Source organism: Schistocerca piceifrons, chromosome 3, assembly GCF_021461385.2.
Source record: "Schistocerca piceifrons isolate TAMUIC-IGC-003096 chromosome 3, iqSchPice1.1, whole genome shotgun sequence".
NCBI lineage: Eukaryota > Metazoa > Arthropoda > Insecta > Orthoptera > Acrididae > Schistocerca > Schistocerca piceifrons.
The window spans coordinates 792,884,109-792,910,383 of NC_060140.1; the positions used below are offsets into that span (position 1 = coordinate 792,884,109).

The window sequence follows — 26,275 nt, forward strand, 5'->3', positions numbered from 1 at the left end:
ACAGTCAACATTACAGTTTTGAAGAATACCAAAAATTTCAGCGTTTGCTTGCAAATTCCAATTAAATGCTATTAGAATAATAAAATAGTCTTACGAGAAGTTACTGTTCGGTAGAGACTACGTTTATGCACTGTATTTTATTCTCCGCTGTTTCCCAATTTCAACCACAGGGTTTGAGGACTATGGACCTTAGCATGGAGGAAACTAGTAAAATATTTTTATTTTGTTAGGTATTACCATTGATTGTGATCCATTAACATACTTTTTTTAAATTTCAAATACATTTACAATCTCCTTAATATTTGCAGCTAGTCTTCCTCAGTTACAAGCTCATCTTGTGAAAATCTTAGTTTGTCTTAACCAAATAACGTTTCTCATAATTGTCACCATGTGTAGGAACCGTGATCTCTTTTGTTATCATAAATAAACAGACACTGTCTGGATCACAACTTTTATTACCGACTACGGGTTTTAGTCTGAGCTGCCGATCATCTTCAGGTCTAACGCCACGAATTATTATCGTAATTATAAATTTTGTAAAAATTACATCGTTTCCACCGGGATTTATTTTAAAACTGAATTTTGTTCAGCACCATCAGATCCCTACGAGGGCGCGCTCATTCTCAAGTATACAGCAGATTTTGATACATAATCCTTGTAAGCAGTATAAGGCATAAATTGCATGCCATGCACAGTAACACATCGCACGGACGTCAATGGACACGACCTCGGAATACGTATCCACGAATCATACATACACACGTGTTCGGAATTGTACCGCGTGTGTATACGTGTGTGGAACTGCATACAGTTAGGTATACACTGCTGTTCATTAAAATTACAACGCCATGAAGACCGCATTCAGCAAATGACAGACTGGTACGAAGTGAACGAGGTTCTTGGATGTGCAAATGGTTAGGATTGAGAGTGACCACACGCTCGAAACCATGCAATAGTGCCGACTAAAGTACTCATTTGGAATAAAAGGTTTGTGGAAACGATGTCATTCTCTAAAATTATCGGTCCTGTGTGGCCGAACCTGAAGAAGTTAGTGAAAATATTTGGTTCCGAGTCGTTTGCATTTACCGGAGCGTTGCATCGTATAATGCCAGCAGGTTCGCTTAAAGTTCACATTTAGTTATCAAATGTTATCGGCTATCTGTGTGCACTGGCTGAAGTAAGCACACTTGAAGTCAAAATTTCTTTGTAAAGATGTTTTAATTGTACTGGATTTCATAACACTGTTCTTATTGTACCCGACCTTACTGGTACGTCAGTGAAGGGTTGATGGAAGTAACCAAGTGTAGAATGTGGCATTGGAGTGAGGATTTTCGGAAGATGATGGCTTCTATGGCAGTAGAAGCACTCTTAGAAACTTGTGTGTTTTTGAGTGGAGTGTAACTAATACCACGCAGAATATATCCATAGGCAGTAAATACCGGGTGGTGATAATGAAAGTCCAGCTACTCAAGGAGGCCCAATATGCGCTGTAATTATCTTACAGCAGCGAAACTTGCTAATGCTTTAATGTGGAACCGATATACTTTGGAAAAAATATAGATCCAATTTTGCCTTCAGTTGCAAATCTGGTACTGTGCACGGTATGTATCGTCGACTGAAAGGTTTCAATAGAGGCCATCAAACGGTTTAAATAGATAATAATGAAACTAGAAAACGCGGCCGAGTTTGGGGTGGCATCTCGAAGAGGAAGGCGTCCTATACCGGTGGTAGTTATTGATAGGTTGCTGTTGCCCTAACTGACCATGCAACACGTGCCCCGGGTCGTGCTAAAGCAGTGTCACGAGAACTGTCCGTTCCATGATCAACACTATGGAAAGTATTTCGGTCTATTTTACACTGGTACCCGCCGAACGGTGCAGCAACTCAAACCTCATGATCCGCTGGAACGTTCTGAATTTTCTCTTCGATTTCTGGCACGAATCGAAATTAATGACAAGTGGGCAGGCAACTGATGTGGCACATTTTGCACTACACAGTACAGTGAATACACAGCACTGCCGGATTTTGGATATTGTTAAACCGCGTATTGTGCACAAAGAGCCATTTCACTCGCAGTATGTGAATGTGTGATGTGGATTCACAAGCACCTTTATTCTCGGTCCGTTCTTCTTTGAAGAGAATACACCCGTAGTGCCTGTCAGGTGTACCGACACGTCTGCACATTATCGAGACCTCCTTCTACAACATGAGATTTCTGCTTTGGAAGAGCGCAACAGTATGGAAACCATTGATTTCATGCAAGATAGAGCAACACCTCATGTAGCTCACCTCGTGAGAGATACACACTACTGGCCATTAAAATTGCTACACCGCGAAGATGACGTGCTGCAGACCGAAATTTAACCGACAGGAAGAAGATGCTCTGCTATGCAAATGATTAGCTTTTCAGAGCATTCACGCAACGTTGGCGCCGGTGACGACACCTACAACGTGCTGACATGAGGAAAGTTTCCAACCGATTTCTCATACACAAATAGCAGTTGACCGGCGTTGCCTGGTGAAACGTTGTTGTGATGCCTCGTGTAAAGAGGAGAAATGCGTACCATCACGTTTCCGACTTTGATAAAGGTCGGATTGTAGCCTATCGCTGATGCGGTTTATCGTATCGCGACATTGCTGTTCGCGTTGGTCGAGACCCAACGACTGTTAGCAGAATATGGAATCGGTGGCTTCAGGAGGGTAATACGGAACGCCGTGCTGGATCCCAATGGTCTCATATCACTAGCAGTCGAGATGACAGGCATCTTATCTGCATGGCTGTAACGGATCGTGGAGCCACGTCTCGATACCTGAGTCAACAGATGGGGACGTTAGCAATACAACAACCATCTGCACAAACAGTTCGACGACGTTTGCAGCAGCATGGACTATCAGCTCGGAAACCATTGCTGCGGTTACCCTTGACGCTGCATCACAGACAGGAGCGCCTGCGATGGTGTACTCAACGACGAAGCTGGGTGCACGAATGGCAAAACGCCATTTTTTCGGATGAATCCAGGTTCTGTTTACAGCATCATGATGGTCCCATCCGTGTTTGGCGACATCGCGGTGAACGCACATTGGTAGCTTGTATTCGTCATCGCCATACTGGCGTATCATCCTGCGTGATGGTATGGTGTGCCATTGGTTACACGTCTTGGTCACCTCTTGTTCGCATTGACGGCACTTTGAACAGTGGACGCTACATTTCAGATGTGTTACGACCCGTGGCTCTACCCTTCATTCGATCCCTGAGAAACCCTACATTTCAGCAAGATAATGCACTACTGCATGTTGGAGCTCCTGTACGGGCCTTTCTGGATACAGAAAATGTTCGACTGCTGCCCTGGCCAGCACATTCTCCAGATCACTCACCAACTGAAAACGTCTGGTCAATGGTGACCGAGCAACTGGCTCGTCATAATACGCCAGTCACTACTCTTGATGAACTGTGGGCAGCTGTACCTGTACACGCCATCCAAGCTCTGTTTGACTCAATGCCCAGGTGTATCAAGGCCGTTATTACGAGTAGAGGTGGTTGTTCTGGGTACTGATTTCTCAGGATCTATGCACCCAAACTGCGTGAAAATGTAGTCACATGTCAGTTCTAGTATAATGTATTTGTCCAATGAATACCATTTGATCATCTGCATTTCTTCTTGGTGTAGCAATTTTATTGGCCAGTAGTGTACTTAATGCAACCTTGACCGAACGATTTATCTCCAGAGGTTTTTCAGAAGCATGGCCGGCAAGATCCATGTGAATTTTGGCTCTGGGGATATCTATAAGAATGCATTCACCACTTACACGTTCGGTTTGTAGCTGATTTGAAGGCCAGCATACAAGAACTCGTTGTTCGGATTCCACCGGAACTGCTGCTAGCAGTTGTTGATCACGTCGTTTTACGGATGCAGCATCCCGCCGACGTCTCCAGTGTTCATACAGAACAAATTGTGTAATCGACGGTTAATAATAATATCGACGTTATGCCTTTCTCACTTGTTTGATCTTTCCTGACCGCGACCCGTACTTAATCCGTTACATGTGGAAACATTTTTATACGATTTTCTTGCATTCACAACGCCAGATTTGTACCCGGTGGCCAACATTGGAAATAATTTTTTTCAGCGTAAATCGGTTCCGCATTAACGCATTAGAATATCTACCAAGTTTTGCTACCATATGATAACTCCCACACTGGGCTTCTATGACTATCTGCACTTTAATTACAACAACATAGTACACAGAGGTAAGTTTTCGCTGATTTAAAGCCAACATTGTGGAGAATTTTCTGACGTACGCAAGTAATTTTTATGGTTTATAGCTGCTGAACTATGACACCGCGATTTTTCTTAAAGGAACTATATACTTAGTCTGTGTCGTTGGAAAGGACATACGAAGAGGACGTTAACAACTCAACATGTGCGGAACTTGATCAAGCAACAACAAGATCAGCGCCGCCAATTACATTCCCGCCATTAGCAGAAGAGGTCACACAAACGACGTTCCTACAGTACCAAATGTGAGCAAACTCGTATCAAGGATCCAAAATCTTTATCTCGAGCGTAAAGCGATTCCGGACAGACAGTGCTGCGTGTTGAATTTCGCGCTGAGTTATTGCACCACAGATACCTGTTATATAGCACTTCATGTCCTCTGGAATCGTCGGTGTTTCCTTGTAGGCTGCTTATTTAAATTCTCCTTTAATTCTCCCCACAGATAAAAGCCCAAAGGTGTGAAATACATTGAGCGTGTCGGCCATTTTGTGTTTCGCAAACAGCCAAATCAACGATCTCCGTTCTGTTCAGATAGTCTGTAATTATTTGCGCGAAACGGGAGCCGACATCCGTCATGTTGGTACCAGAAGGATGGCAAGTGGGATGTTTTCCAGTAAAAGATGCAGCATATGTCTTAAGACTTGTAGATACCTGTGATCATTTAGAGTCCCATCAATAAAATGTGGACCAATGAGGCGCTTCTTAAAAAGCCCGCAGCACACGTTGTATAGACCAAAGTCGCTGTTTATCCACTTCTCTAACCGGCGTGGCGTTTCAGGTGATCACTTCTGCATGTTATGATGATTGATTTGCCCGTAGGTTGTAACGAAGCTCCACCAGTAAACAAAATTTGCAGAGAAAGACATCTTCAATGTGAACTTTTAGCAGGTACCATTCAGAGAATTGAGAGTGAGGCAGCTGCACAAGGGAGGGATTAATTTCTGCACTGCAATGAATAAACATTTGTGTACAATAATCATATAAGGGTAGCTAATAAGTGTTCGGGTATTTTGCAGACGAGTGTGTTTCGTTATGTTCCAGCTTGGAACTTCGATAACTGATAGTTTTTAAATTTCAGTGTTTGAAATTTTTAAATGTTTGGCTTCAGTTTTGTAGAAGAACTTGCTATATAGAATGTTTCACATCAGCGCACACTCCGCTGCAGAGTGAAAATCTCATTCTGGAAACATCCCCCAGGCTGTGGCTAAGCCATGTCTCCGCAATATCCTTTCTTTCAGGAGTGCTTGTTCTGAAAGGTTCGCAGGAGAGCTTCTGTTAAGTTTGGAAGGTAGGAGACGAGGTACTGGCAGAAGTAAAGCTGTGAGGACGGGGCGTGAGTCGTGCTTGGGTAGCTCAGATGTAGAGCACTTGCCCGCGAAAGACAAAGTTCCCGAGTTCCACTCTCGGTCCGGCACGCAGTTTTAATCTGCCAGGAAGTTTCATATCAGCACACACTCCGCTGCAGAGTGAAAATCTCATTCTGGTATCCAATTCTTGCTTGACCTTGCACACAACTCGTAAGGAACGGGTCTAGCCTTGCAAAATTTCGGAATTGTATGAGGTTTGGAGCTGATATGCACCTGATAATCTTTAGAGCTTCATGAAGCGCCACAAAAAGCTTGGCTGTACTCTTTAAAAGAGTTGTGTACACTCCATTTATGTGTATTTGATTGCCTGCGTCCTGGACGGTGAACTCTAACTGGTCAAAATGATCGTCCCATCATATTGGCAGTAAGTGGAAACTTTGTCACAAGCAGCGTTGCTTGCACCACCTTGTGCTTAAACTAAGCAGTTAGTATACGACGGCCGTTTATTAGGATCGGTTGATCATTGTAGCTTGTTAGCACACCCTGAAATTTATTAAATGAGCTTTCCAACTTTTCATAGCGGTGGTTTGGTTTTGTGGTTCTGCCACTGGAGTTTACTGGAAACTGATCGAGAGTCCATTCTGTTTCTTCTGCTCAAATACCTGAATGACGGATGAAAGTGAGGTTGTTTAATCTAATGAGGTTCTTCAGTAGGCTTGCGTCAGGAGCATGGACTATGAGCATGCCCCTTACTACTGTATAAGCAAACGAAAGATAACGTTCACGATATTGACATTCGAATTTACAGTCTCTGCTTGCACCTTGAAACATGCTGACCGTCACCGTGAAAGTGTAATCGGGTTTCTTTATAAGGTCTGTAGAACTTGTAGCGTGCTGTTGCTACGATAGTTTGACTTTCAGAATATTCAGACAATTTGTCTATAAGCTGCGTATAACCTAATGCATTTGGATCCTTGTCTGGAAACAACTACATCTCTAAACCATAAATCTTAGAAAAAGGATACAAGAAGCTGTAATTCTTCCTAAAAAAATTATTATTTAAGTAACCAGTTTTGAAGCTTCATTAGCCTCACATTCAGGCCGCCTGTGTGAAAAACGATTGGAGAGAACCAAACAATGGCGCATATAGAATAGGTACTGTAATTGAACTGGATGCCGTTGATTCTACTTAATCGACGTGTGTAGTTTAAATGCACGACAATAAGCCACAGTCCTGCATCCACATCAGTATGGAGGATTTGCAAAAATTAAATAAACCAACTTTAGATAGCAAAAAGGTTCTCTGCATGACTTTACCTGTTGTTCTGTGCCCCGTGAAGCGTTTCTCCATCCAGGCGATGTAATTTGCTCATTTTTTCTTCATCCAATCAAACGGATGGAGCACCGGCGGTGTCCACATGTCTTTCTCTTGCCGGTGGAACCTCTTGTTCTGTCTTTGCAGCCGCTTTGCCTGCAAGTGACAAATAGACTGAGAAAAGGTGCAATATTTGTACCATAAGGTCAGCTATTTGCGTCATTTGAAGCTGTATTGCACACAGATTATTTCTTATCTAGGATTACTGGAAACAAGAGATTAGACAGTGTACTTTGTGACAGGTTAGAGAGAAGATTCAAAGGAAAGACAACACATGAAAATTGTTCAGCCATCGCGTCCAAAACCACTAAGTTGTCACTACAAGTTGTTTTAATTGGACCAAGACTGAATCTCATAATCACCAAAACTTAGGCCTGGGCTTGCCCGTAGAGGTCTGATATTCTCGTCGTCAGTTTCTGCTATGTATCCGGACAGCCACTGAGGTGCCACTGATGTCAGTGTAACTGGGGATCTACTCCCAACATCACACCATGCACGCACTCTAAAAAATATAACCACTGAAGCAATTATTACAGTTAACGGTTCCAAAGACGCACTTTTATTAAAAAAAACGCTAATACTCAACTTCAAGATCGGTAACAGTAAAGTCAATGGCTAAGTCCAATTACACAATACAGTACAGTCGCTATCCTGTTGTAAACACTGTTCTTCGGTCAGATGCACGGTGGGGCTGGAGCTGTAGTGGCTACTGCTGAGGAACATCCGCGGCTGTTGGATAGCGGTGTCGGACTCCCCGCTGAATAACACAAACTTCCAGCCAAGCCATCGAATGGAAAGCTAACGTAATAGTTTCGCCTGGCGTATATGTAGTACCGGTCACCTGCCTTGGCTGAAGGGTAGTCTACGTGACAGGGGTTGCGACTCGGGGTCACAACAACATTAACCATCAAACCCTGCGGCGGCACCCAATATCCTACCTAGTAATCCCCAATCCAGCTATCCTGCTGTGGCACTAAATCGATAACCCACTTTCCATGCAACTTCACGCCTCGTCTCCTAGAATTTCAACTAACTCCCACAACCTGAAGGTGAAATCCGTCTTGAGATATACCGCTTTTCCCAGCTCTCACACCATCCTATCTCATGGAAGTCATTCCCTCATGTCTTAGCAGATGTCCTATCATCCTGTCCCTTCTCCTTATCAGTGTTTTCCACATATTCCTTTCCTCTCCGGTTCTGTGTAGAACCTCCTCATTCATTACCTTATCAGTCCACCTAATTTTCAACATTCGTCTATAGCACCACATCTCAAATGCTTCGATTCTCTTCTGTTCCGGTTTTCCCACAGTCAGTGTTTCACTACCATACAATGCTGTACTCCAGACGTACATCCTCATAAATTTCTTCCTCAAATTAAGGCCGGTATTAAAAATTAAGGCCGGTATTTGATATTAGTAGACTTCTCTTGGCCAGAAATGCCTTTTTGCCATAGCGGGTCTGCTTTTGATGTCCTCCTTGCTCCGTCCGTCATTGGTTATTTTACTGCCTAGGTATCAGAATTCCTTAGCTTCATTGACTTCGTGACCATCAATCTTGATGTTAAGTTTCTCGCTGTTCTCATTTCTACTACTTCTCATTACCTTCGTCTTTCTCCGATTTACTCTCAAACCATACTGTGTACTCATTAGACTGTTCATTCCGTTCAGCAGATCATTTAATTCTTCTTCACTTTCACTCAGGATAGCAATGTCATCAGCGAATCGTATCATTGATATCCTTTCACCTTGTATTTTAATTCCACTCCTGGACCTTTCTTTTATTTCCATCATTGCTTCCTCGATGTACAGGTTGAAGAGTAGGGGCGAAAGGCTACAGCCTTGTCTTACACCCTTCTTAATACGAGCACTTCGTTCTTGATCGTCCACTCTTATTATTCCCTCTTGGTTGTTGTACATATCGTATATGACCCGTCTCTCCCTATAGCTTACCCATACTTTTTTCAGAATCTCGAACAGCTTGCACCATTTTATATTGTCGAACGCTTTTTCCAGGTCGACAAATCCTATGAAAGTGTCTTGATTTTTCTTTAGCCTAGCTTCCATTATTAGCCGTAACGTCAGAATTGCCTCTCTCGTCCGTTTACTTTTCCTAAAGCCAAACTGATCGTCACCTAGCGCATTCTCAATTTTCTTTTCCATTCTTCTGTATATTATTGTTGTAAGCAGCTTCGATGCATGAGCTGTTAAGCTGATTGTGCGATAATTCTCGCACTTGTCAGCTCTTGCCGTCTTCGGAATTGTGTGGATGATGCTTTTCCGAAAGTCAGATGGTATATCGCCAGACTCATATATTCTACACACCAATGATTTTAGAAATTCTGATGGAATGTTATCTATCCCTTCTGCCTTATTTGACCGTAAGTCCTCCAAAGCTCTTTTAAATTCCGATTCTAAAACTGGATCCCCTATCTCTTCTAAATCGACTCCTGTTTCTTCTTCTATCACATCAGACAAATCTTCACCATCATAGAGGCTTTCAATGTATTCTTTCCAACTATCTGCTCTCTCCTCAGCATTTAACAGTGGAATTCCCGTTGCACTCTTAATGTTACCACCGTTGCTTTTAATGTCACCAAAGGTTGTTTTGACTTTCCTGTGTGCTGAGTCTGTCCTTCCGACAATCATATCTTTTTCGATGTCTTCACATTTTTCCTGCAGCCATTTCGTCTTAGCTTCCCTGCACTTCCTATTTATTTCATTCCTCAGCGACTTGTATTTCTGTATTCCTGATTTTCCCGGAACATGTTTGTGCTTCCTCCTTTCATCGAATCAACTGAAGTATTTCTTCTGTTACCCATGGTTTCTTCGCAGCTACCTTCTGTGTACCTATGTTTTCCTTCCCAACTTATGTGATGGCCCTTTTTAGAGATGTCCATTCCTCTTCAACTGTACTGCCTACTGCGCTATTCCTTATTGCTGTATCTATAGCGTTAGAGAACTTCAAACGTATCTCGTCATTCCTTAGTACTTCCGTATCCCACTTCTTTGCGTATTGATTCTTCCTGACTAATGTCTAGAACTTCAGCCTACTCTTCATCACTACTACACTCCTGGAAATGGAAAAAAGAACACATTGACACCGGTGTGTCAGACCCACCATACTTGCTCCGGACACTGCGAGAGGTCTGTACAAGCAATGATCACACGCACGGCACAGCGGACACACCAGGAACCGCGGTGTTGGCCGTCGAATGGCGCTAGCTGCGCAGCATTTGTGCACCGCCGCCGTCAGTGTCAGCCAGTTTGCCGTGGCATACGGAGCTCCATCGCAGTCTTTAACACTGGTAGCATGCCGCGACAGCGTGGACGTGAACCGTATGTGCAGTTGACGGACTTTGAGCGAGGGCGTATAGTGGGCATGCGGGAGGCCGGGTGGACGTACCGCCGAATTGCTCAACACGTGGGGCGTGAGGTCTCCACAGTACATCGATGTTGTCGCCAGTGGTCGGCGGAAGGTGCACGTGCCCGTCGACCTGGGACCGGACCGCAGCGACGCACGGATGCACGCCAAGACCGTAGGATCCTACGCAGTGCCGTAGGGGACCGCACCGCCACTTCCCAGCAAATTAGGGACACTGTTGCTCCTGGGGTATCGGCGAGGACCATTCGCAACCGTCTCCATGAAGCTGGGCTACGGTCCCGCACACCGTTAGGCCGTCTTCCGCTCACGCCCCAACATCGTGCAGCCCGCCTCCAGTGGTGTCGCGACAGGCGTGAATGGAGGGACGAATGGAGACGTGTCGTCTTCAGCGATGAGAGTCGCTTCTGCCTTGGTGCCAATGATGACCGTATGCGTGTTTGGCGCCGTGCAGGTGAGCACCACAATCAGGACTGCATACGACCGAGGCACACAGGGCCAACACCCGGCATCATGGTGTGGGGAGCGATCTCCTACACTGGCCGTACACCACTGGTGATCGTCGAGGGGACACTGAATAGTGCACGGTACATCCAAACCGTCATCGAACCTATCGTTCTACCATTCCTAGACCGGCAAGGGAACTTGCTGTTCCAACAGGACAATGCACGTCCGCATGTATCCCGTGCCACCCAACGTGCTCTAGAAGGTGTAAGTCAACTACCCTGGCCAGCAAGATCTCCGGATCTGTCCCCCATTGAGGATGTTTGGGACTGGATGAAGCGTCGTCTCACGCGGTCTGCACGTCCAGCACGAACGCTGGTCCAACTGAGGCGCCAGGTGGAAATGGCATGGCAAGCCGTTCCACAGGACTACATCCAGCATCTCTACGATCGTCTCCATGGGAGAATAGCAGCCTGCATTGCTGCGAAAGGTGGATATACACTGTACTAGTGCCGACATTGTGCATGCTCTGTTGCCTGTGTCTATGTGCCTGTGGTTCTGTCAGTGTGATCATGTGATGTATCTGACCCCAGGAATGTGTCAATAAAGTTTCCCCTTCCTGGGACAATGAATTCACGGTGTTCTTATTTCAATTTCCAGGAGTGTATATTGTGATCTGAGTCTATATCTGCTCCTGGGTACGCCTTACAATCCAGTATCTGATTTCGGAATCTCTTCTTCTTCTTCTTCCGTGTCCGGATGCACCAACTATATCTTCCCTTCCCAAAAATTAGCAACGTAGATTGCTTTGTCATTGACCTTCAAAATATCATCTTTAGTGCATGTTATAGACATATCTGGGCAGATCAGTAGGTGGTCCAAGTCCTGTATTGCTCCGCATTCACACCTGTCGCCATCACTGTAACCCCATTTAAATAGGTTTGATTTGCACCCAGTTACTCCAGTGCGCAGCCGGTTTAATGACCTCCAAGTTGTAAAAGATAGTTGAAATCCTGCAGATCCCTCCTCAAGTAGTTCCGTTGTGGAGTGTGGCACCATTTCTTCCCAGAGAGATAGCCGCCTTGCGGCGGGCTTGGTGACGAGCTCTTCAGTAGTTTCAATGAAACTCCTGCGGGATTTCAGCCGGACACGTTGTTTTCGGTGCATATGCATCGGGTGTCGAGGATCATTCTTTTGTTTTGATCTTTCGATCTCGGCGGCTACTTGTCTGCGGATAGTGGATGATGCTATGCCTATGATGGGGTAAATGATGTCTGTGGGAGTTGGTTTGAGGCATCCTGTGGCAATACGTACAGTTCTCTGTCTGACCATGATGTAATGTAATTGAAATCTTCCCGTATCTCCCGGCCTTTTCGAAGTATACCTCCTCCTCTTGTGATTCTTGAACAGGGTATTCGCTGTTACTAGCTGAAACTTGTTACAGAACTCAATTAGTCTTTCTCCTCTTTTATTCCTTGTCCCAAGCCCATATTCTCCTGTAACCTTTTCTTCTACTCCTTCCCCCGTAGCAGCGTTATTAACATGTCCACCACCGGTAGCTCAGTGGCCAGCGCGACAGAATGTCAATCTTAAGGGCCCGGGTTCGATTTCCGGCTGGATCGGAGATTTTCTCCGCTCAGGGACTGGGTATTGTGCTGTCCTGATCATCATCATTTCATCCCCATCGAAAGTCGCCGAAGTGGCGTCAGATCGAAAGACTTGCAACAGGCGAGCGGTCTACCCGACGGGAGGCCCCAGTCTCATGACATTACATTGCATTATTAGCATCAGTGATCATATTTTAACTGTAATATAAAATCATCTAAAAAGTTTCAAAATCAACGAAACATTCCATCAAAGGGTATTTTCAAATTCATCATTTATTTGACGTGCTTTATATATATTTTACAACTTCTATTAAATATGAAAAACGTTAAACTGAAGACGGGTTTTATCCGGTCCCAGTCCGCTCCTTCGTGGGGAATCGAAATGCAATTAAGAAAATAGAGTACATTGTAAACACTGACAGAGGGTAACTTTGTAAAGTACGAGTATGGTAACAAACAATGTAAATTAAATGGTACCATATTTACATACAAACAATATGGACTGGCCCACAGATTTATAAGCATAGACTTGTTATGTACTAGTACGTATCATGTGTTATATGGTGGTTCCAGATTAAGCACTTGAAAATGGCACATCTCCGAAATCAGATGATACTAATAAAATAAATGACTGTGATCTTAATACTGCCAATGTGAATATAGGTGTAGTCGTTTCATTACTCTGCACATTTATACTAAATGCACAGCCTCACAGAAAAATTAAGCACCAAGGAGGAAACGAACACGGACGAGAGGATGATTACAAAACCGAGTCAAATTCACAAATAACTTAGCAATGTGAGTCCACTTATCATAAAACGTTGCGCGCTATTTGGCTTGATGCATGCAGTGATAAGTAATTGTATCGTCTTCTGAGACAATCTGGCCTACAACTGTTGAACATGGTACTTTATATCATGGATACTGATCCCATATTTTCTATCAGAGACAGATCTGGGGATCTTGCTGGCCACGGAAGGAGCTCAGCATCAAGAGGAGTGCTCGTAGAGACACTTGTGGACGAGCGTTGTCCTGGCGAAAAATGACAATATGATATTGTCGCATGACAGATAACACATGAGGATGCAGGATATCCGTGACGTACCGTTGTGCTGTCAGGATTTCTTCCATCAGTACCAGCCGGGACTTAAAATTATATCCAATGATTCCTCACACCCCGACGCCAAGAGTAACATCACTGTGCCTCTCCAAAACATGGTAAGAGTAGTGAGCTGTGGCGGGGTTGCTGGCGTCGCCTTTCGAATTCCTGGCGCTATTAGCTCTATTTGTCGTGTGATGTCCCTCTAGTTTGAGGCCATTAAGATGTTCGATCGAGGCTGTCGATGAGGGACGGGGCGTATTGTAGCGTAGCGAGTTGGGGAGTGGTCACGGAGCGAGGAGGACTAAGGCGAGCACTTGCGCAAGCGTCTTGGGCAGCGAGTCCGGCGAGCGGTTGCTGGGCACATTTGTGTGGCTGACTTCGAGTGCCGTCTTCGTGCGTAGCCTGGCCAGCCAGCTCTGTGACGTTGCACACCGAGGAGAGAGCTGAAGCCAGCTTCGCTGTACTGAATTCTGTTGTAAACCAGAGGACTTGAGTTCGATTCTCACTGAGGGACATCACACGACAGATCGAGCTAGTGGCGCCAGGAGTTCGAAAGGCGACGCCAGCAACCGCGCCACTTCTCAAGTAAGACCTCCTCCCATTTCGCGGCCATACTCGCCGACGATGGTAATCCGGGGTAGTTCACAACCGCTGTTCATCGCTGAATGCAATGCGACGCCATTCATCAGCCGTCCATGCTTCCCAGCCACCGTACAATTCCACAATCAACTGTTGTGTTGCGGTGACTGTGGCACATGACAGGAGTTCTCTAGGCCTGCTGGTGCCAGTCTCTGACCAGTAGTGTGGGATGACACATGAGGTTGCAGGAAGTCTGCTACTTGTTCTTGGATGACAAGCAGAGATGTGAAGGTGCCACCACGTGCTTGGTGCATAATAGTGCGATCCTACTTGTCCGAAAGCTTGTCGATGAGTATGCCTGTCCATATGTTCCCATGGAATACAACATCAGGCCACTGTCACATCCGCATCAAATCTAGACACTGCGCGGTTCGACCAGACGGCGAAACGGAAACTCAGAATTAATCTCCTTTCAAACTCTGTCAGTTTCTGATATCTACATCTACAACTACATACATACTCAACAAACCACCGTACGGTGCACGGCGCATGGTACCTTGTACCTTCCTTTCCTGTTCCACTCACAAATAGAAAAACGACTCTCTAAAAGCGTCCATACGAGCCCTAATTTCTCGCATCTTATCTTTGTGGTCCTTACGCGAAATATACGTTGGCGGCAACAGAATCATTCTGTAGTTGGCCTCAAATGCAGGTTCTCTAAATCTGCGCAATAGTCCCTTGTAGAAGGAGCATCGCCTTCCCTCCAGGGATTCCCATTTGAGTTCACGAAGCATCGTCGTAATACCTACGCGCTGATCGAACCTACCAGTAACAAATATAGCAGCACGCCTCTGAATTGCCTGTAGTTCTTCGAAGTTTTCTTTTAATCCAACCTGATGGGGATCCCAGACACTCTAACAGTACTCAACAATGGGTCGCACTATATACGACGTCTCCTCAATGGGTGAACTATACTTTCCCAAAATTCTCCCAGTAAAACGAAGTCCAGCATTCGCCTTCCTTACTACCAATCTGGCGTGCTCATTACATTTCATATAGCTTTCCAACATTAGACCCAGGAATATAATCGAAGTGACTGCGTCAAACTTCACCCTACTAATGCTGCATAGGCTGCATTCGAGCGTTACAGGGCTGTTTTTACCATTCATCTGCATTAACTCACATTTTTCTATATTTAGAGCAAGCTGCCATCCATGACTCAAACTAGAAATTTTGTCATCTTGATCTTTCTACACTCACTCAACGACGACATCTTCCTTAAAGCATAGCGCTATCGGGAAACGACCTTAAGTTTCTGCCCACCCTATCCATCAGGCCATTTATGTACCTAGAGAATAAAACCGGTCGTACCACGCTTCCCTGGGGCATTCCCAAAGATACCCTCGCTGTCGAGGACCATGTACTAGGTTCTATTACTTAAAAAGTCTTCGAGTTACTCACATATCTGGGAACTTAAACTGTATGCTCGGATCTTCGTCAACAGTCTACAGTGGGGTATAATGTCTAATGCTTTCCGGAAATCTAGGAATATGAAATCTGCCTGTTGTCCTCCAACCATGAATTGAAGGATATCACATAAGAAAAGGGCAACGCTGACAGATCAGTCTGACACGAGTACGAGGGCTCGCTATGTCCTACACAGTCACTCAACATCTGAGGCTATTCACGCCCCTTATATAACGCGACAGGCCTGGTAATAACAGCAAACGCGAACAAGACTAATGCATGCAGGTTGCCGTTATAGCTGTCACATAGAACTGCAACTCTAATCATTTATATACCAGCCGGTGGGGTGTACATGAACAAAGTTACATTGACATCTGACTATGTCTTCTGCGCTCATCACTTCTCTTGTCAGGCACTGTATACTCTTATGTACCAATTGTCACTATAAACTGAACTTGGATTACCTGCGGTTAAAAACTATCGATTTCAGAGTTCGTAAAAATAGGTAAATATAGTACTTAGTGGGTATCTCAAACCTTTTGGGTCAAACTGAAACTGGTGATAGTGGGTGCACAACCGATTATATTGACACAGAGAATCGAAGGTGGGAAATGTATATTTATTGTGTTATGGACATACACAGCCTACAATTTGTAATAACAACATAGCTCATAGTAACTGTTCGAAGTGACGACTGTCCGTGTCAATGCATGCATGGCAACAGTGCATGAGGTTCTGCTACACTCTCTCAAAGATCGCTGGTGTCTGTCGTATCAGGCAGCTTGGACCCCAGCAAGCAGGTCTTCATCCATTTCTACGGGAGATTCATACACCAACATCTTGACGTATCACCAGAGGAAAAAGTCCAGAGGTATGGGATCTGGCTGTCGAGGTGACTGTGGAACAGGACCACTCAATCCAACGATGAGGGTATATGTTGTTCAGGTGCTCTCAGACATTAACAGTGAAATGGGCTGGTGCGCCATAGTGTTGAAACTACAGCCTTTCGTGGTCGATAAGGGGCACAGTCTCCAAGAACTGTGGCAACCCATCTCGCTGGAACACAGCATAACGTTGACCACTCAAATGGGGAGGCAGAAAATAAGGTCCTATTAGCTATTCTTGGACAATGCCCCATCATACGTTGACAGAGAATCGTTGCTGGTAGTCACCGATGTGGGTGGAGTGGAGATTGTCCTCGCTTCAGACACGACTGTTGCAGCCGTTGAGAACACCATCAAGAATGAATGAGGCCACATGTGTGAGCAATAAAAATTGTACGAAGCTCGGCCCTATAGCACTGCAGTGGATGATCGATTGACAGAACTGAACACAGGGATCAAAATCCGTTGGTCCCAGTGCTTGCACATATTCTTTATGATAGCGGTGTAATATCTGATCCACCAATACACTCCACATAGCATTCTCCATAACGTGTGCTTCATGGACAAGTAGACGGGCGCTTATTGTTTGTGGTCGGCCACACGATGCAACACCATTACCTGTGTTTGGAAGGAACCTTGGCTGGGGCGAACGACCCCACCTATCGTAAGTTGATATCCACGGAGATAATTTCTTCCAATTAGGATGATGCCTGTTGGAAAAGCGCTCTCTATACATTCACGCTGCTTTGCGGGCACCACATCCTGCTGCACCGTACATTAAATGCATGCCTGTCAACTCTCGTGATCAGTAACGTTCCATCTTTGACTCTGAAGTAACACATCTCACCATGGGCACATCACCAGCTGTCTGATGCAATGGACAACTGCGTGCGGTACAACTTAATGCGCCGGTGCGATGCCTGCGGTCATCAAGTGACACAAGTGCTATGAGTTGTTTACAGTATGTCTGTTTGGTGGTCAGGGTTGTGCGCTGTTTATCAACTAGTACCAGTTCCAATGCACAACAAACTCCTGGGATCCTGGAACCGCGCGACCGCTACGGTCGCAGGTTCGAATCCTGCCTCAGGCATATGTGTATGATGTCCTTAGGTTAGTTAGGTTTAAGTAGTTCTAGGGGACTGATGACCTCAGATGTTAAGTCCCATAGTGCTCAGAGCCATTTTGAACCACCTGGGATCTTTAAGAGAATGTGGCAGAACAACAAGTGTCGTTGCAATGCGTACAATGAGACTGGCGGTCGTAGCTTTAAATAAATACAATGAGCTACCTTCGTGTTATGACGTGTACCTGTGTACGTCCATAACACAATAAATATGCATTTCAGACTACTGGTTCCCTATCTCAATATAATCGGTGGCGGATTACGGCAAGAAAGGAAGAATGAATGATTGTTGGTGTTAATAACGATCATCCTCCTTTACCTCCTCCGCATTACTGCAGATGACGTGTCACTGAGCACATTTGTTCCGAGCATGCAGTACACGTGAGGCGCCTAGTTGTTTCCACTGCGCTGTGTGGAATACGAAGGTTCTGTTATAGTTCACTAACCTGCTGTCTTCAAATTGATGTACCCAGCGCAGAAAACAGCACGCAGGTTCTGTATCTTGAGGCTAAAACTGACTTTTAGTGAGGTTCTGTTCTGAAATAATGTATCACTTCTTTGGGATGCCACACGCGTATTTTAATATAGCCACACGAGAAGACTTCATGATCTTAATACGATACCTTCTGATACAGCAAAGTACATGATCAAACACAATGTTTACGAAAATATATCTTTATACTATTTGTGGCACGTGTCTGTGCCTCATGACTACCGGAGTGAATCGTTAATACTGAATACTGGCAAACACATCCTGCCACAGACAACATGACTGTACATCTCGACTCCCTAATCCAGAGTGACGAACAGCCCGAAACACTTCGCGCGTCATACCAGAAAAGGCGTGACCCGAAAGCTTCCGAAGTGCTTCGTCTGCTATTTCGTCGGTCTTTTGTTTTTGATTTAAATTGCTTTTAATAATTCTAAAATGACTGATTGATAGTGAGCTGTTAAGAGAGATTTGTATTAAAAAGTGAAGTCATTCCAATGAGTAGCTTCAGCCAATCACAGAGCACTAGCATTGTGCAGGCGGTCTTTTTCACGCGAATGGTACCGAATCTGACATCTGCCACAGGTACCTCACACCACATTTCGTCGTCTATTTACCGGGTGATCAAAAAGTCAGTACAAATTTGAAAATTTAATAAACCACGGAATAATGTAGATAGAGAGGTAAAAACTGACACAAATGCTTGGAATGACATAGGGTTTTATTAGAACCACCTCATATTGCTAGACGCGTGAAAGATCTCTTGCGCGCGTCGTTTGGTGACGATCGTGTGCTCAGCCGCCACTTTCGTCATGCTTGGCCTCCCAGGTCTCCAGACCTCAGTCCGTGCGATTATTGGCTTTTGGGTTACCTGAAGTCGCAAGTGTATCGTGATCGACCGACATCTCTAGGGATGAAACTTCCTGGCAGATTAAAACTGTGTGCCGGACCGAGATTCGAGCTCGGGACCTTTGCCTTTCGCGGGCAAGTGCTCTACCATCTGAGCTACCCAATCACGACTCACGCCCTGTCCTCACAGCTTTACATCCCTCAGGCTGTGGCTAAGCCATGTCGCCGCAATATCCTTTCTTTCAGGAGTGCTAGTTCTGCAGGGTTCGCAGGAGAGCTTGTGTAAAGTTTGGAAGGTGGGAGACGAGGTACTGGCAGAAGTAAAGCTATGAGGACGGGGCGTGAGTCGTGATTGGGTAGCTTAGATAGTAGAGTACTTGGCCGCGAAAGGCAAAGGTCCTGAGTTTGAGTCTCGGTCCGGCACACAGTTTTAATCTCCCAGGAAGTTTTATATCAGCATACACTCCGCTGCAGAGTGAAAATCTCATTCTGGATCTCTAGAGATGCTGAAAGAAAACATCCGACGCCAATGCCTCACCATAACTCCGGACATGCTTCACAGTGCTGTTCACAACATTATTCCTCGACTACAGCTATTGTTGAGTAATGATGGTGGACATATGGAGCATTTCCTGTAAAGAACATCATCTCTGCTTTGTCTTACTTTGTTATGCTAATTATTGCTAATCTGATCAGATGAAGCGCCATCTGTCGAACATTTTTTGAAATTTTGTATTTTTTCGGTTCTTATAAAACCCCATGTCATTCCAAGCATGTGTGTCAATTTGTACCTCTCTATCTACATTATTCCGTGATTTATTCAGTATTCAAATTTATACTGACTTTTTGATCACCCGGCACGTCTTACATCTCCATTGCTCTGGGAACAACTTCTTGGAGCCTAATATGATGGCTGAGTAGGTCAGAAATATTATGGGATCCACTATTACCTGTTTCTGTTTGATCCAAAAGGTTTGAGATACCACGTATAATGTAGTGTTGCGCCGTACGCTACAGAAGAATGACGAGCGATCGGTCTGCGTGTTTTCGCAGGCAAAGTTCCGCAGGATGGTGGAGGAGAACAAGCAGCTGGCGGCGCGCATCGACGGCGACCTGGCGGTGGCCCACGAGGAGGTGGCTGCGGTGCGCGGCGAGCTGCACGACGCGTCGCGACGCCTGGACGAGCACCTGGCCAAGGTGGCCGGCGCCGACCCGAGCGCCGCCGAGGACAAGCCGACAACGGCCGAAGAGCCCGCCGGCATCCGACCGCCCTCGCCCATCGCCGGAGCCGCCTCCGCCGCCGGCGACGCCTCCGCGACTGGCGGCGTCGGCGTCGGGGCAGCGTCCGCCTCTACAGCCGTGACTTCTGCTGCCGCCACCGCCGCGTCAGGTACGGCCGCTTACCAGCATACTTGCAGTTACGGCTCGCCCAACCATACTCGCATTCGAACGACTTCGAGATTACCTGGTATACCGCAGAGCTCCGTAGAGTACCGAGCGTTGCTCGAACAATAACTAGACGTAGCTTCCTGCAAATAGTCGCAGAGTGGCAAGCAGGAAGCCGAAAAGTAGTAAAAATGGACCGTTATTTCTGTTTTGAACTGCAATTTCCTTAATCTTTGATATAAAGGCAGTGGAAGGACTTGACCAATACAGTGACCATTTCATTTCAACATATTTATTTGCATCATACACTAATGGCCATTAAAATTGCTACACCGCGAAGATGACGTGCTGCAGACGCGAAATTTAACCGACAGGAAGAAGATGCCCTGATGTGCAAATGATTAGCTTTTCAGAGCATTCACACAACGTTGGCGCCGGCGGCGACACCTATAACGTCCTGACATGAGGAAAGTTTCCAACCAATTTCTCATACACAAACAGTAGTTGACCGGCGTTGCCTGGTGAAACGTTGTTGTGATGCCTCGTGTAAGGAGGAGAAATGCGTACCATCACGTTTCCGACTTTGATACAGGTCGGATTGTAGCCTATCGCGATTGCGGTTTATCGTATCGCGACATTATTGCTCGCGTTGGTCGACATCCAATGACTGTTAGCAAAATATGGAATCGGTGGGTTCAGGAGGGTAATACGGAACGCCGTGCTGGATCCCAATGGTCTCATATCACTAGCAGTCGAGATGACAGGCATCTTATCTGCATGGCTGTAGCGGATCGTGCAGCCACGTCTCGATCCCTGAGTCAACAGATGGGGACGTTTGTAAGACAACAACCATCTACACGAACAGTTCGACGACATTTGCAGCAGCATGGACTATCAGCTCGGAGACCATGGCTGCAGTTACCCTTGACGTTGCATCACCGACAGGAGCGCCTGCGATGGTGTACTCAACGACGAACCTGGGTGCACGAATGGCAAAACGTCTTTTTTTTCGGATGAATCCAGTTTCTGATGGTCGCATGCGTGTTTGGCGACATCGCGGTGAACGCACATTGGAAGCGTGTATTCGTCATCGCCATACTGGCGTATCACCCGGCGTGATGGTATGGGGTGCCATTGGTTACACGTCTCGGTCACCTATTGTTCGATTGACGGTACTTTGAACAGTGGACGTTACATTTCAGATGTGTTACGACCCGTGGCTCTACCCTTCGTTCGATCCCTGCCAAACCCTACATTTCAGCAGGATACTGCACGACCGTATGTTGGAGGCTCTGTACGGGCCTTTCTGGATACAGAAAATGTTCGACTGCTGTCCTGGCCAGCACATTCTCCATATCTCTCGCCAATTGAAAACGTCTGGTCAATGGTGCCGAACAACTGGCTCGTCACAATACGGCCGTCACTATTCTTGATGAACTGTGGTATCGTGTTGAAGCTGCATGGGCAGTTGTGCCTGTACACGGCATCCAAGCTCTGTTCGAATCAATGCCCAGGCGTATCAAGGCCGTTATTACAGCCAGAGGTGGTTGTTCTGGGTACCGATTTCTCAGGATCTATGCACCCAAATTGCGTGAAAATGTAATCACATGTCAGTTCTAGTATAATATATTTGTCCAATGAATACCCGTTTATCATCGGCATTTCTTCTTGGTGTAACAATTCTAATGGCCAGTAGTGTAGATAAATCATTAAGAGAATTACAATCATAAATCAGATAATAATTTCTTTAACAAACGCCATTCAGGCAAACTTTACGAACTGCTTGTCATATAAAACCACAAATGATTTAATCTCTTTAAAAACACTTAAAAACCCGCCACTCACACCAATTTTACAAACTGCTTGTTATATGAAACCACAAGCGAATTAATCTCTTTGCAAACATTTAAAAAAAGCCGCCACTCGGGCCAAGTAAATCATTTCAAATTAACTTTACATCAAATAACCAGGAAATCAATTACTATTTCCACATAGATTGAAAACCGCCCCTCCCGGGCGAGATATTACCAAACAACTTTAAAAGGTTATCAAAACTGATATACGCCACTAAGGCTGAATTGCACTGCAATTTTACAAAACGGTTTCAATTAAGACACATTCTTCTAGAAATCCCTCAAAATTCTTAAGGGGGGTAGGACGTCAAACGGGCCGACTTGGAGCAGGAGAGGCACCACAGGACATTTTAATTTCCACTGTCTATACTTTTACAAGTAAATTCATAAAACTTTGTCAGCATGACCAGGAAGGATTCAGGATTCACACTCGTAGCAGCGGAAGTTCCAAAACAGAACAAAATATTTTTTTTTACATGTGAAATTTCATCATTTTTTCTCTTACTATTGGCTGCATTTGTTGCTATAGGTACACTTTTCTTCATAATTAAGAGAGACTGTTCGATGAATTTTGCACAGCATACAAACCATACTTACAGGTGTCTGAAACTCTAGAATATATTTAATTTATGAATAAATGAATGTTACGTTTTAAACTTTATGTTTAGAAAAAAATCAAATTTTGTAGTTAATTAACTCAATTTTTACCACAATTTTAACAGATTTGGAAAACGCTTGAGTTTCATACACCTGTAAGTATGGTTTGTATGCTGTGCAAAATTCATCAAAGAATCTCTCTTACTTGTGAAGAAAAATGTACCGATAGCAACAAATGCAGCCAACAGTAAGTGAAAATATGATGAAATTTCGTGAGTTATCATGAAGCAGCAGCACTCCGTGGCGCACAATTCGACAACGGTGGTTTTCGATAGGAATCCTGACCCATACACATTCTCTACTCTCCGATAGTTGTCTACCGGTGTTTGTCCTTCGCCAACCGAGAAAAGAATAACACCTCTTTAAAGTCAGTACCGCCATTAGACTGTTTATTTATAGTGTTACATTTACACTTACACAATCATGATTTTGGCTTCAAAGTGCCATTATCAAGTGTTTTAGGTGTTATAAATTGCCTAAGATGGCATACTGTCGTATTAAAATACAATACGACAGTATGCCATATTAGGCAATTTATACCACTTAAAACACTTGATGGCACAATACGACAGTATGCCATCTTAGTCAATTTATAACACTTAAAACACTTGATAATGGAACTTTGAAGCCGAAATCATGATTGTGTAAGTGCAAACGTAACACTATAAATAAACAACAGTCTAATGGCGGTATTGACTGTAAAGAAATATATTATGACTGTGGCCCCGCATTATGAAAAAATTATGAAAAGAATAACTGCACATTGGTCCCGTTTGAATGCATTTGTTGAAAACGTCACCATGGTTCATGTTTCCCCATTTACTCCACGCACGTCGAAAGACACGAACGCCACACTTCGCTGCTTACACACCCGTATCGGAGTAGTGCTACACTGCATAGAAAGGATGTAGGCAGATGAGGACAGTACCTGCGAAGGGTGAGGCAGGGAGCTGGGAAACAGCCCTGGCTCTTCGTCCCTTATGTTCCGCATATTTCAGTGAACTATATTACTGGCCAACGGGAAAATATAACCTTACCAACAGACTATTGTCAGCCTTATATGCCATTGTCAGTACTATTCTTCAGGGTATGTGACCGCATGGTCAATATATAAACTTCGACACTGTTTCAAATGGGCTTCGTCAGGGTGTTTTGTTGTGCAGTCAGTACAGTGTCCTGAGGAAAGCCATTTACAGTACTGGCTGAAACATTAGAGAATTTTAAACATTGACCATGTGATAACATACCCTGAAGAATTGTCGGTGACAACGGATGCAGAAACCTACGGTTACATTGTGTATCATTCGTAGTCTGTTATTGCCTAACAGTTTCTTTAATTTTTTTGTTTACTAACTCATCGCCAGAGGGCAAAATTTTAATCAAACGTGAATGCAAACATCATTTCTACATTAATAGCAAGAAATCCTACCATTTTCGATGTTTCGACTGCATAGAACGGCCGGGCGGAGTGCCCGAGCTGTTGTAGGCGCTACAGTCTGGAACCGCGCGGCCGCTACGGTCGCAGGTTCGAATCCTGCCTCGGGCATGGATGTGTGTGATGTCCTTAGGTTAATTAGGTTTAAGTAGTTCGAAGTTCTAGGGGACTGATGACCTCAGCTGTTAAGTCCCATAGTGCTCAGAGCCATTTGAACCATTTTTTTTAAAAGAACGAAGCGTGTATTGTAACGAAGAAACGCACTTCAGCTATTGCATATAGAATACCAGTATTAACGAATTACTGATAGAGCAGTTACTGATATCATGTACACGAACAGGAAATTTGACCGACATTGTATTGAAAGTATTAGTGCATTGAAGACGTGAGAGCATTTAATATACGGGGGACCCAACAGTCCGTTAACATTCAAAAATTCAGTGCTTCACGGAATAGTGTAGGTAGAAAGGAAAAAATTGACAGACATATTTGCAATGACATGGGGTTTTATTGAAACCAAAGAAAGTACACAAAATGACCAACAAATGACGCTTCATATGATACGAAAGCAACTGGTTTTTAGCAAAAACCATTTTTTGTAACAAATGCTCAACATGTCCGCCGTAATTCATCAAAATTACCTGTAGCCAAGGCACAATTATGTGAACAGCAGTGTGCAGCATATCGGTAGGAGTGGTGAGAAACTGCCATCCTATGTAGTCTTTTAGCAATTTTAATAAGGTCGGACATCGCAGTAGATAGGTAAAACTACGGCCAAAAAAGACACGAATTGAGGCCTGGGGACCTGGGAGGCTGAACATGATGGATGTGGCTGCTCAGCAAGCGATCCACACCAAACGATGTCCGCAAGAGGTCTTTCACAGCTGTATCAATACAGAATGGAGCGCCATCCTGCATAAAAGTCGTACTTCGCGAAGTGTGTACGGTACGCCGGTGTACGTTCGAGGCGTTGTGAACGTTTTACAGGTACCATCAGTAATCAAGCTCCACTTCCTCCCCTTTGGCGAAGACGTAGTCGGTGGTCATTCACTTATTTATTTATGTAGTGTATGGCATCTACAGAGTAAAATCGCACACATACTATTAATGAATGTAATAAACGAATTAAGAATATATTATTGAATGACTGATTGCAAACAACAATATGCAAAAGATTAGGAAGACAGCCACTGCAGCTATTGCAAGTCCACATCTAAGCAGGTCACCCACTGAACAGCACGTGGAGTGGCATTCATGATATCCCTCCATTCTCCTTCATACCTCATCGTAGGGCATTCGAAGACCAGGTGAGGGATCGTTTGTTCTTCTGCACCACAGTCGCATCGTGGGTCATCAGTGAGTTTCCATTTGTGGTTAATCCTGCCGTGGTTAGCCCTCACACGATTAAGTCTGCACCAAGTTCTTCTGGGCATTTGCATCCCTTCCACCGGTATCGAAGGATCAAAATCAGTGATGAGAGGATGGTGATTATTCAGCGACCAGTATTGCCTCCATTCCCTTGCTATGTCGTACCTTTCTGGGACTTCGTCTTCCCATATAGGTTTCCTGAATTTTGGGCGGGTAGCTGGTAGATGGTCCAATATTTTTCGGATAGGTATATCTTCTGTTCTCGAATAGCTGCTTATTGCCTTCTGAGGGAGGGAGGAGCTATATTGCAAAGGGCATGAAGCCAGGGGAGTGGAGTTGATTCCAGAGCTCCTGAGACAATCCTCATGGTGGTATTAAGCTGGACATCAATTTTTTTCGTGTGTCTGCTCTTGTACCAGACTGGGGCGCAGTATTCTGCCACCGAGTAAACCAGACATTGTGCTGCGGTGCATAGGGTGCTAGCTTGAGCTCCCCAGGAGGTTCCAGTCAGCTTTCTTAATATGTTATTTCCATTTTTTATCTTTTGACTGGTTATTTCTAGGTGTTTTTTATAGGTTTGTGACCGGTCAAGAGTGATTTCTAGATATTTTGGATGGCTGTTGTGCGTCAATCGCTCATTGCAGAATGTTACTAGTAACTCTCGTCTTGCCTCATGATTGTTCAGGTGGAATAC

At 44.8% G+C, this 26,275-nt stretch overlaps 1 protein-coding gene across 1 annotated transcript in view; it reads left to right on the forward strand.

Moving 5' to 3' along the window:
• The window catches only part of LOC124789070 (kazrin), a 1,028,805-nt gene that overhangs the window by 723,061 nt on the left and 279,469 nt on the right, over positions 1-26,275 (forward strand). The window contains exon 5 of the mRNA XM_047256362.1: positions 19,936-20,272. Within this exon, the coding sequence (XP_047112318.1) occupies positions 19,936-20,272 (337 nt within the window). The remainder of the gene's footprint in view (positions 1-19,935; positions 20,273-26,275) is intronic.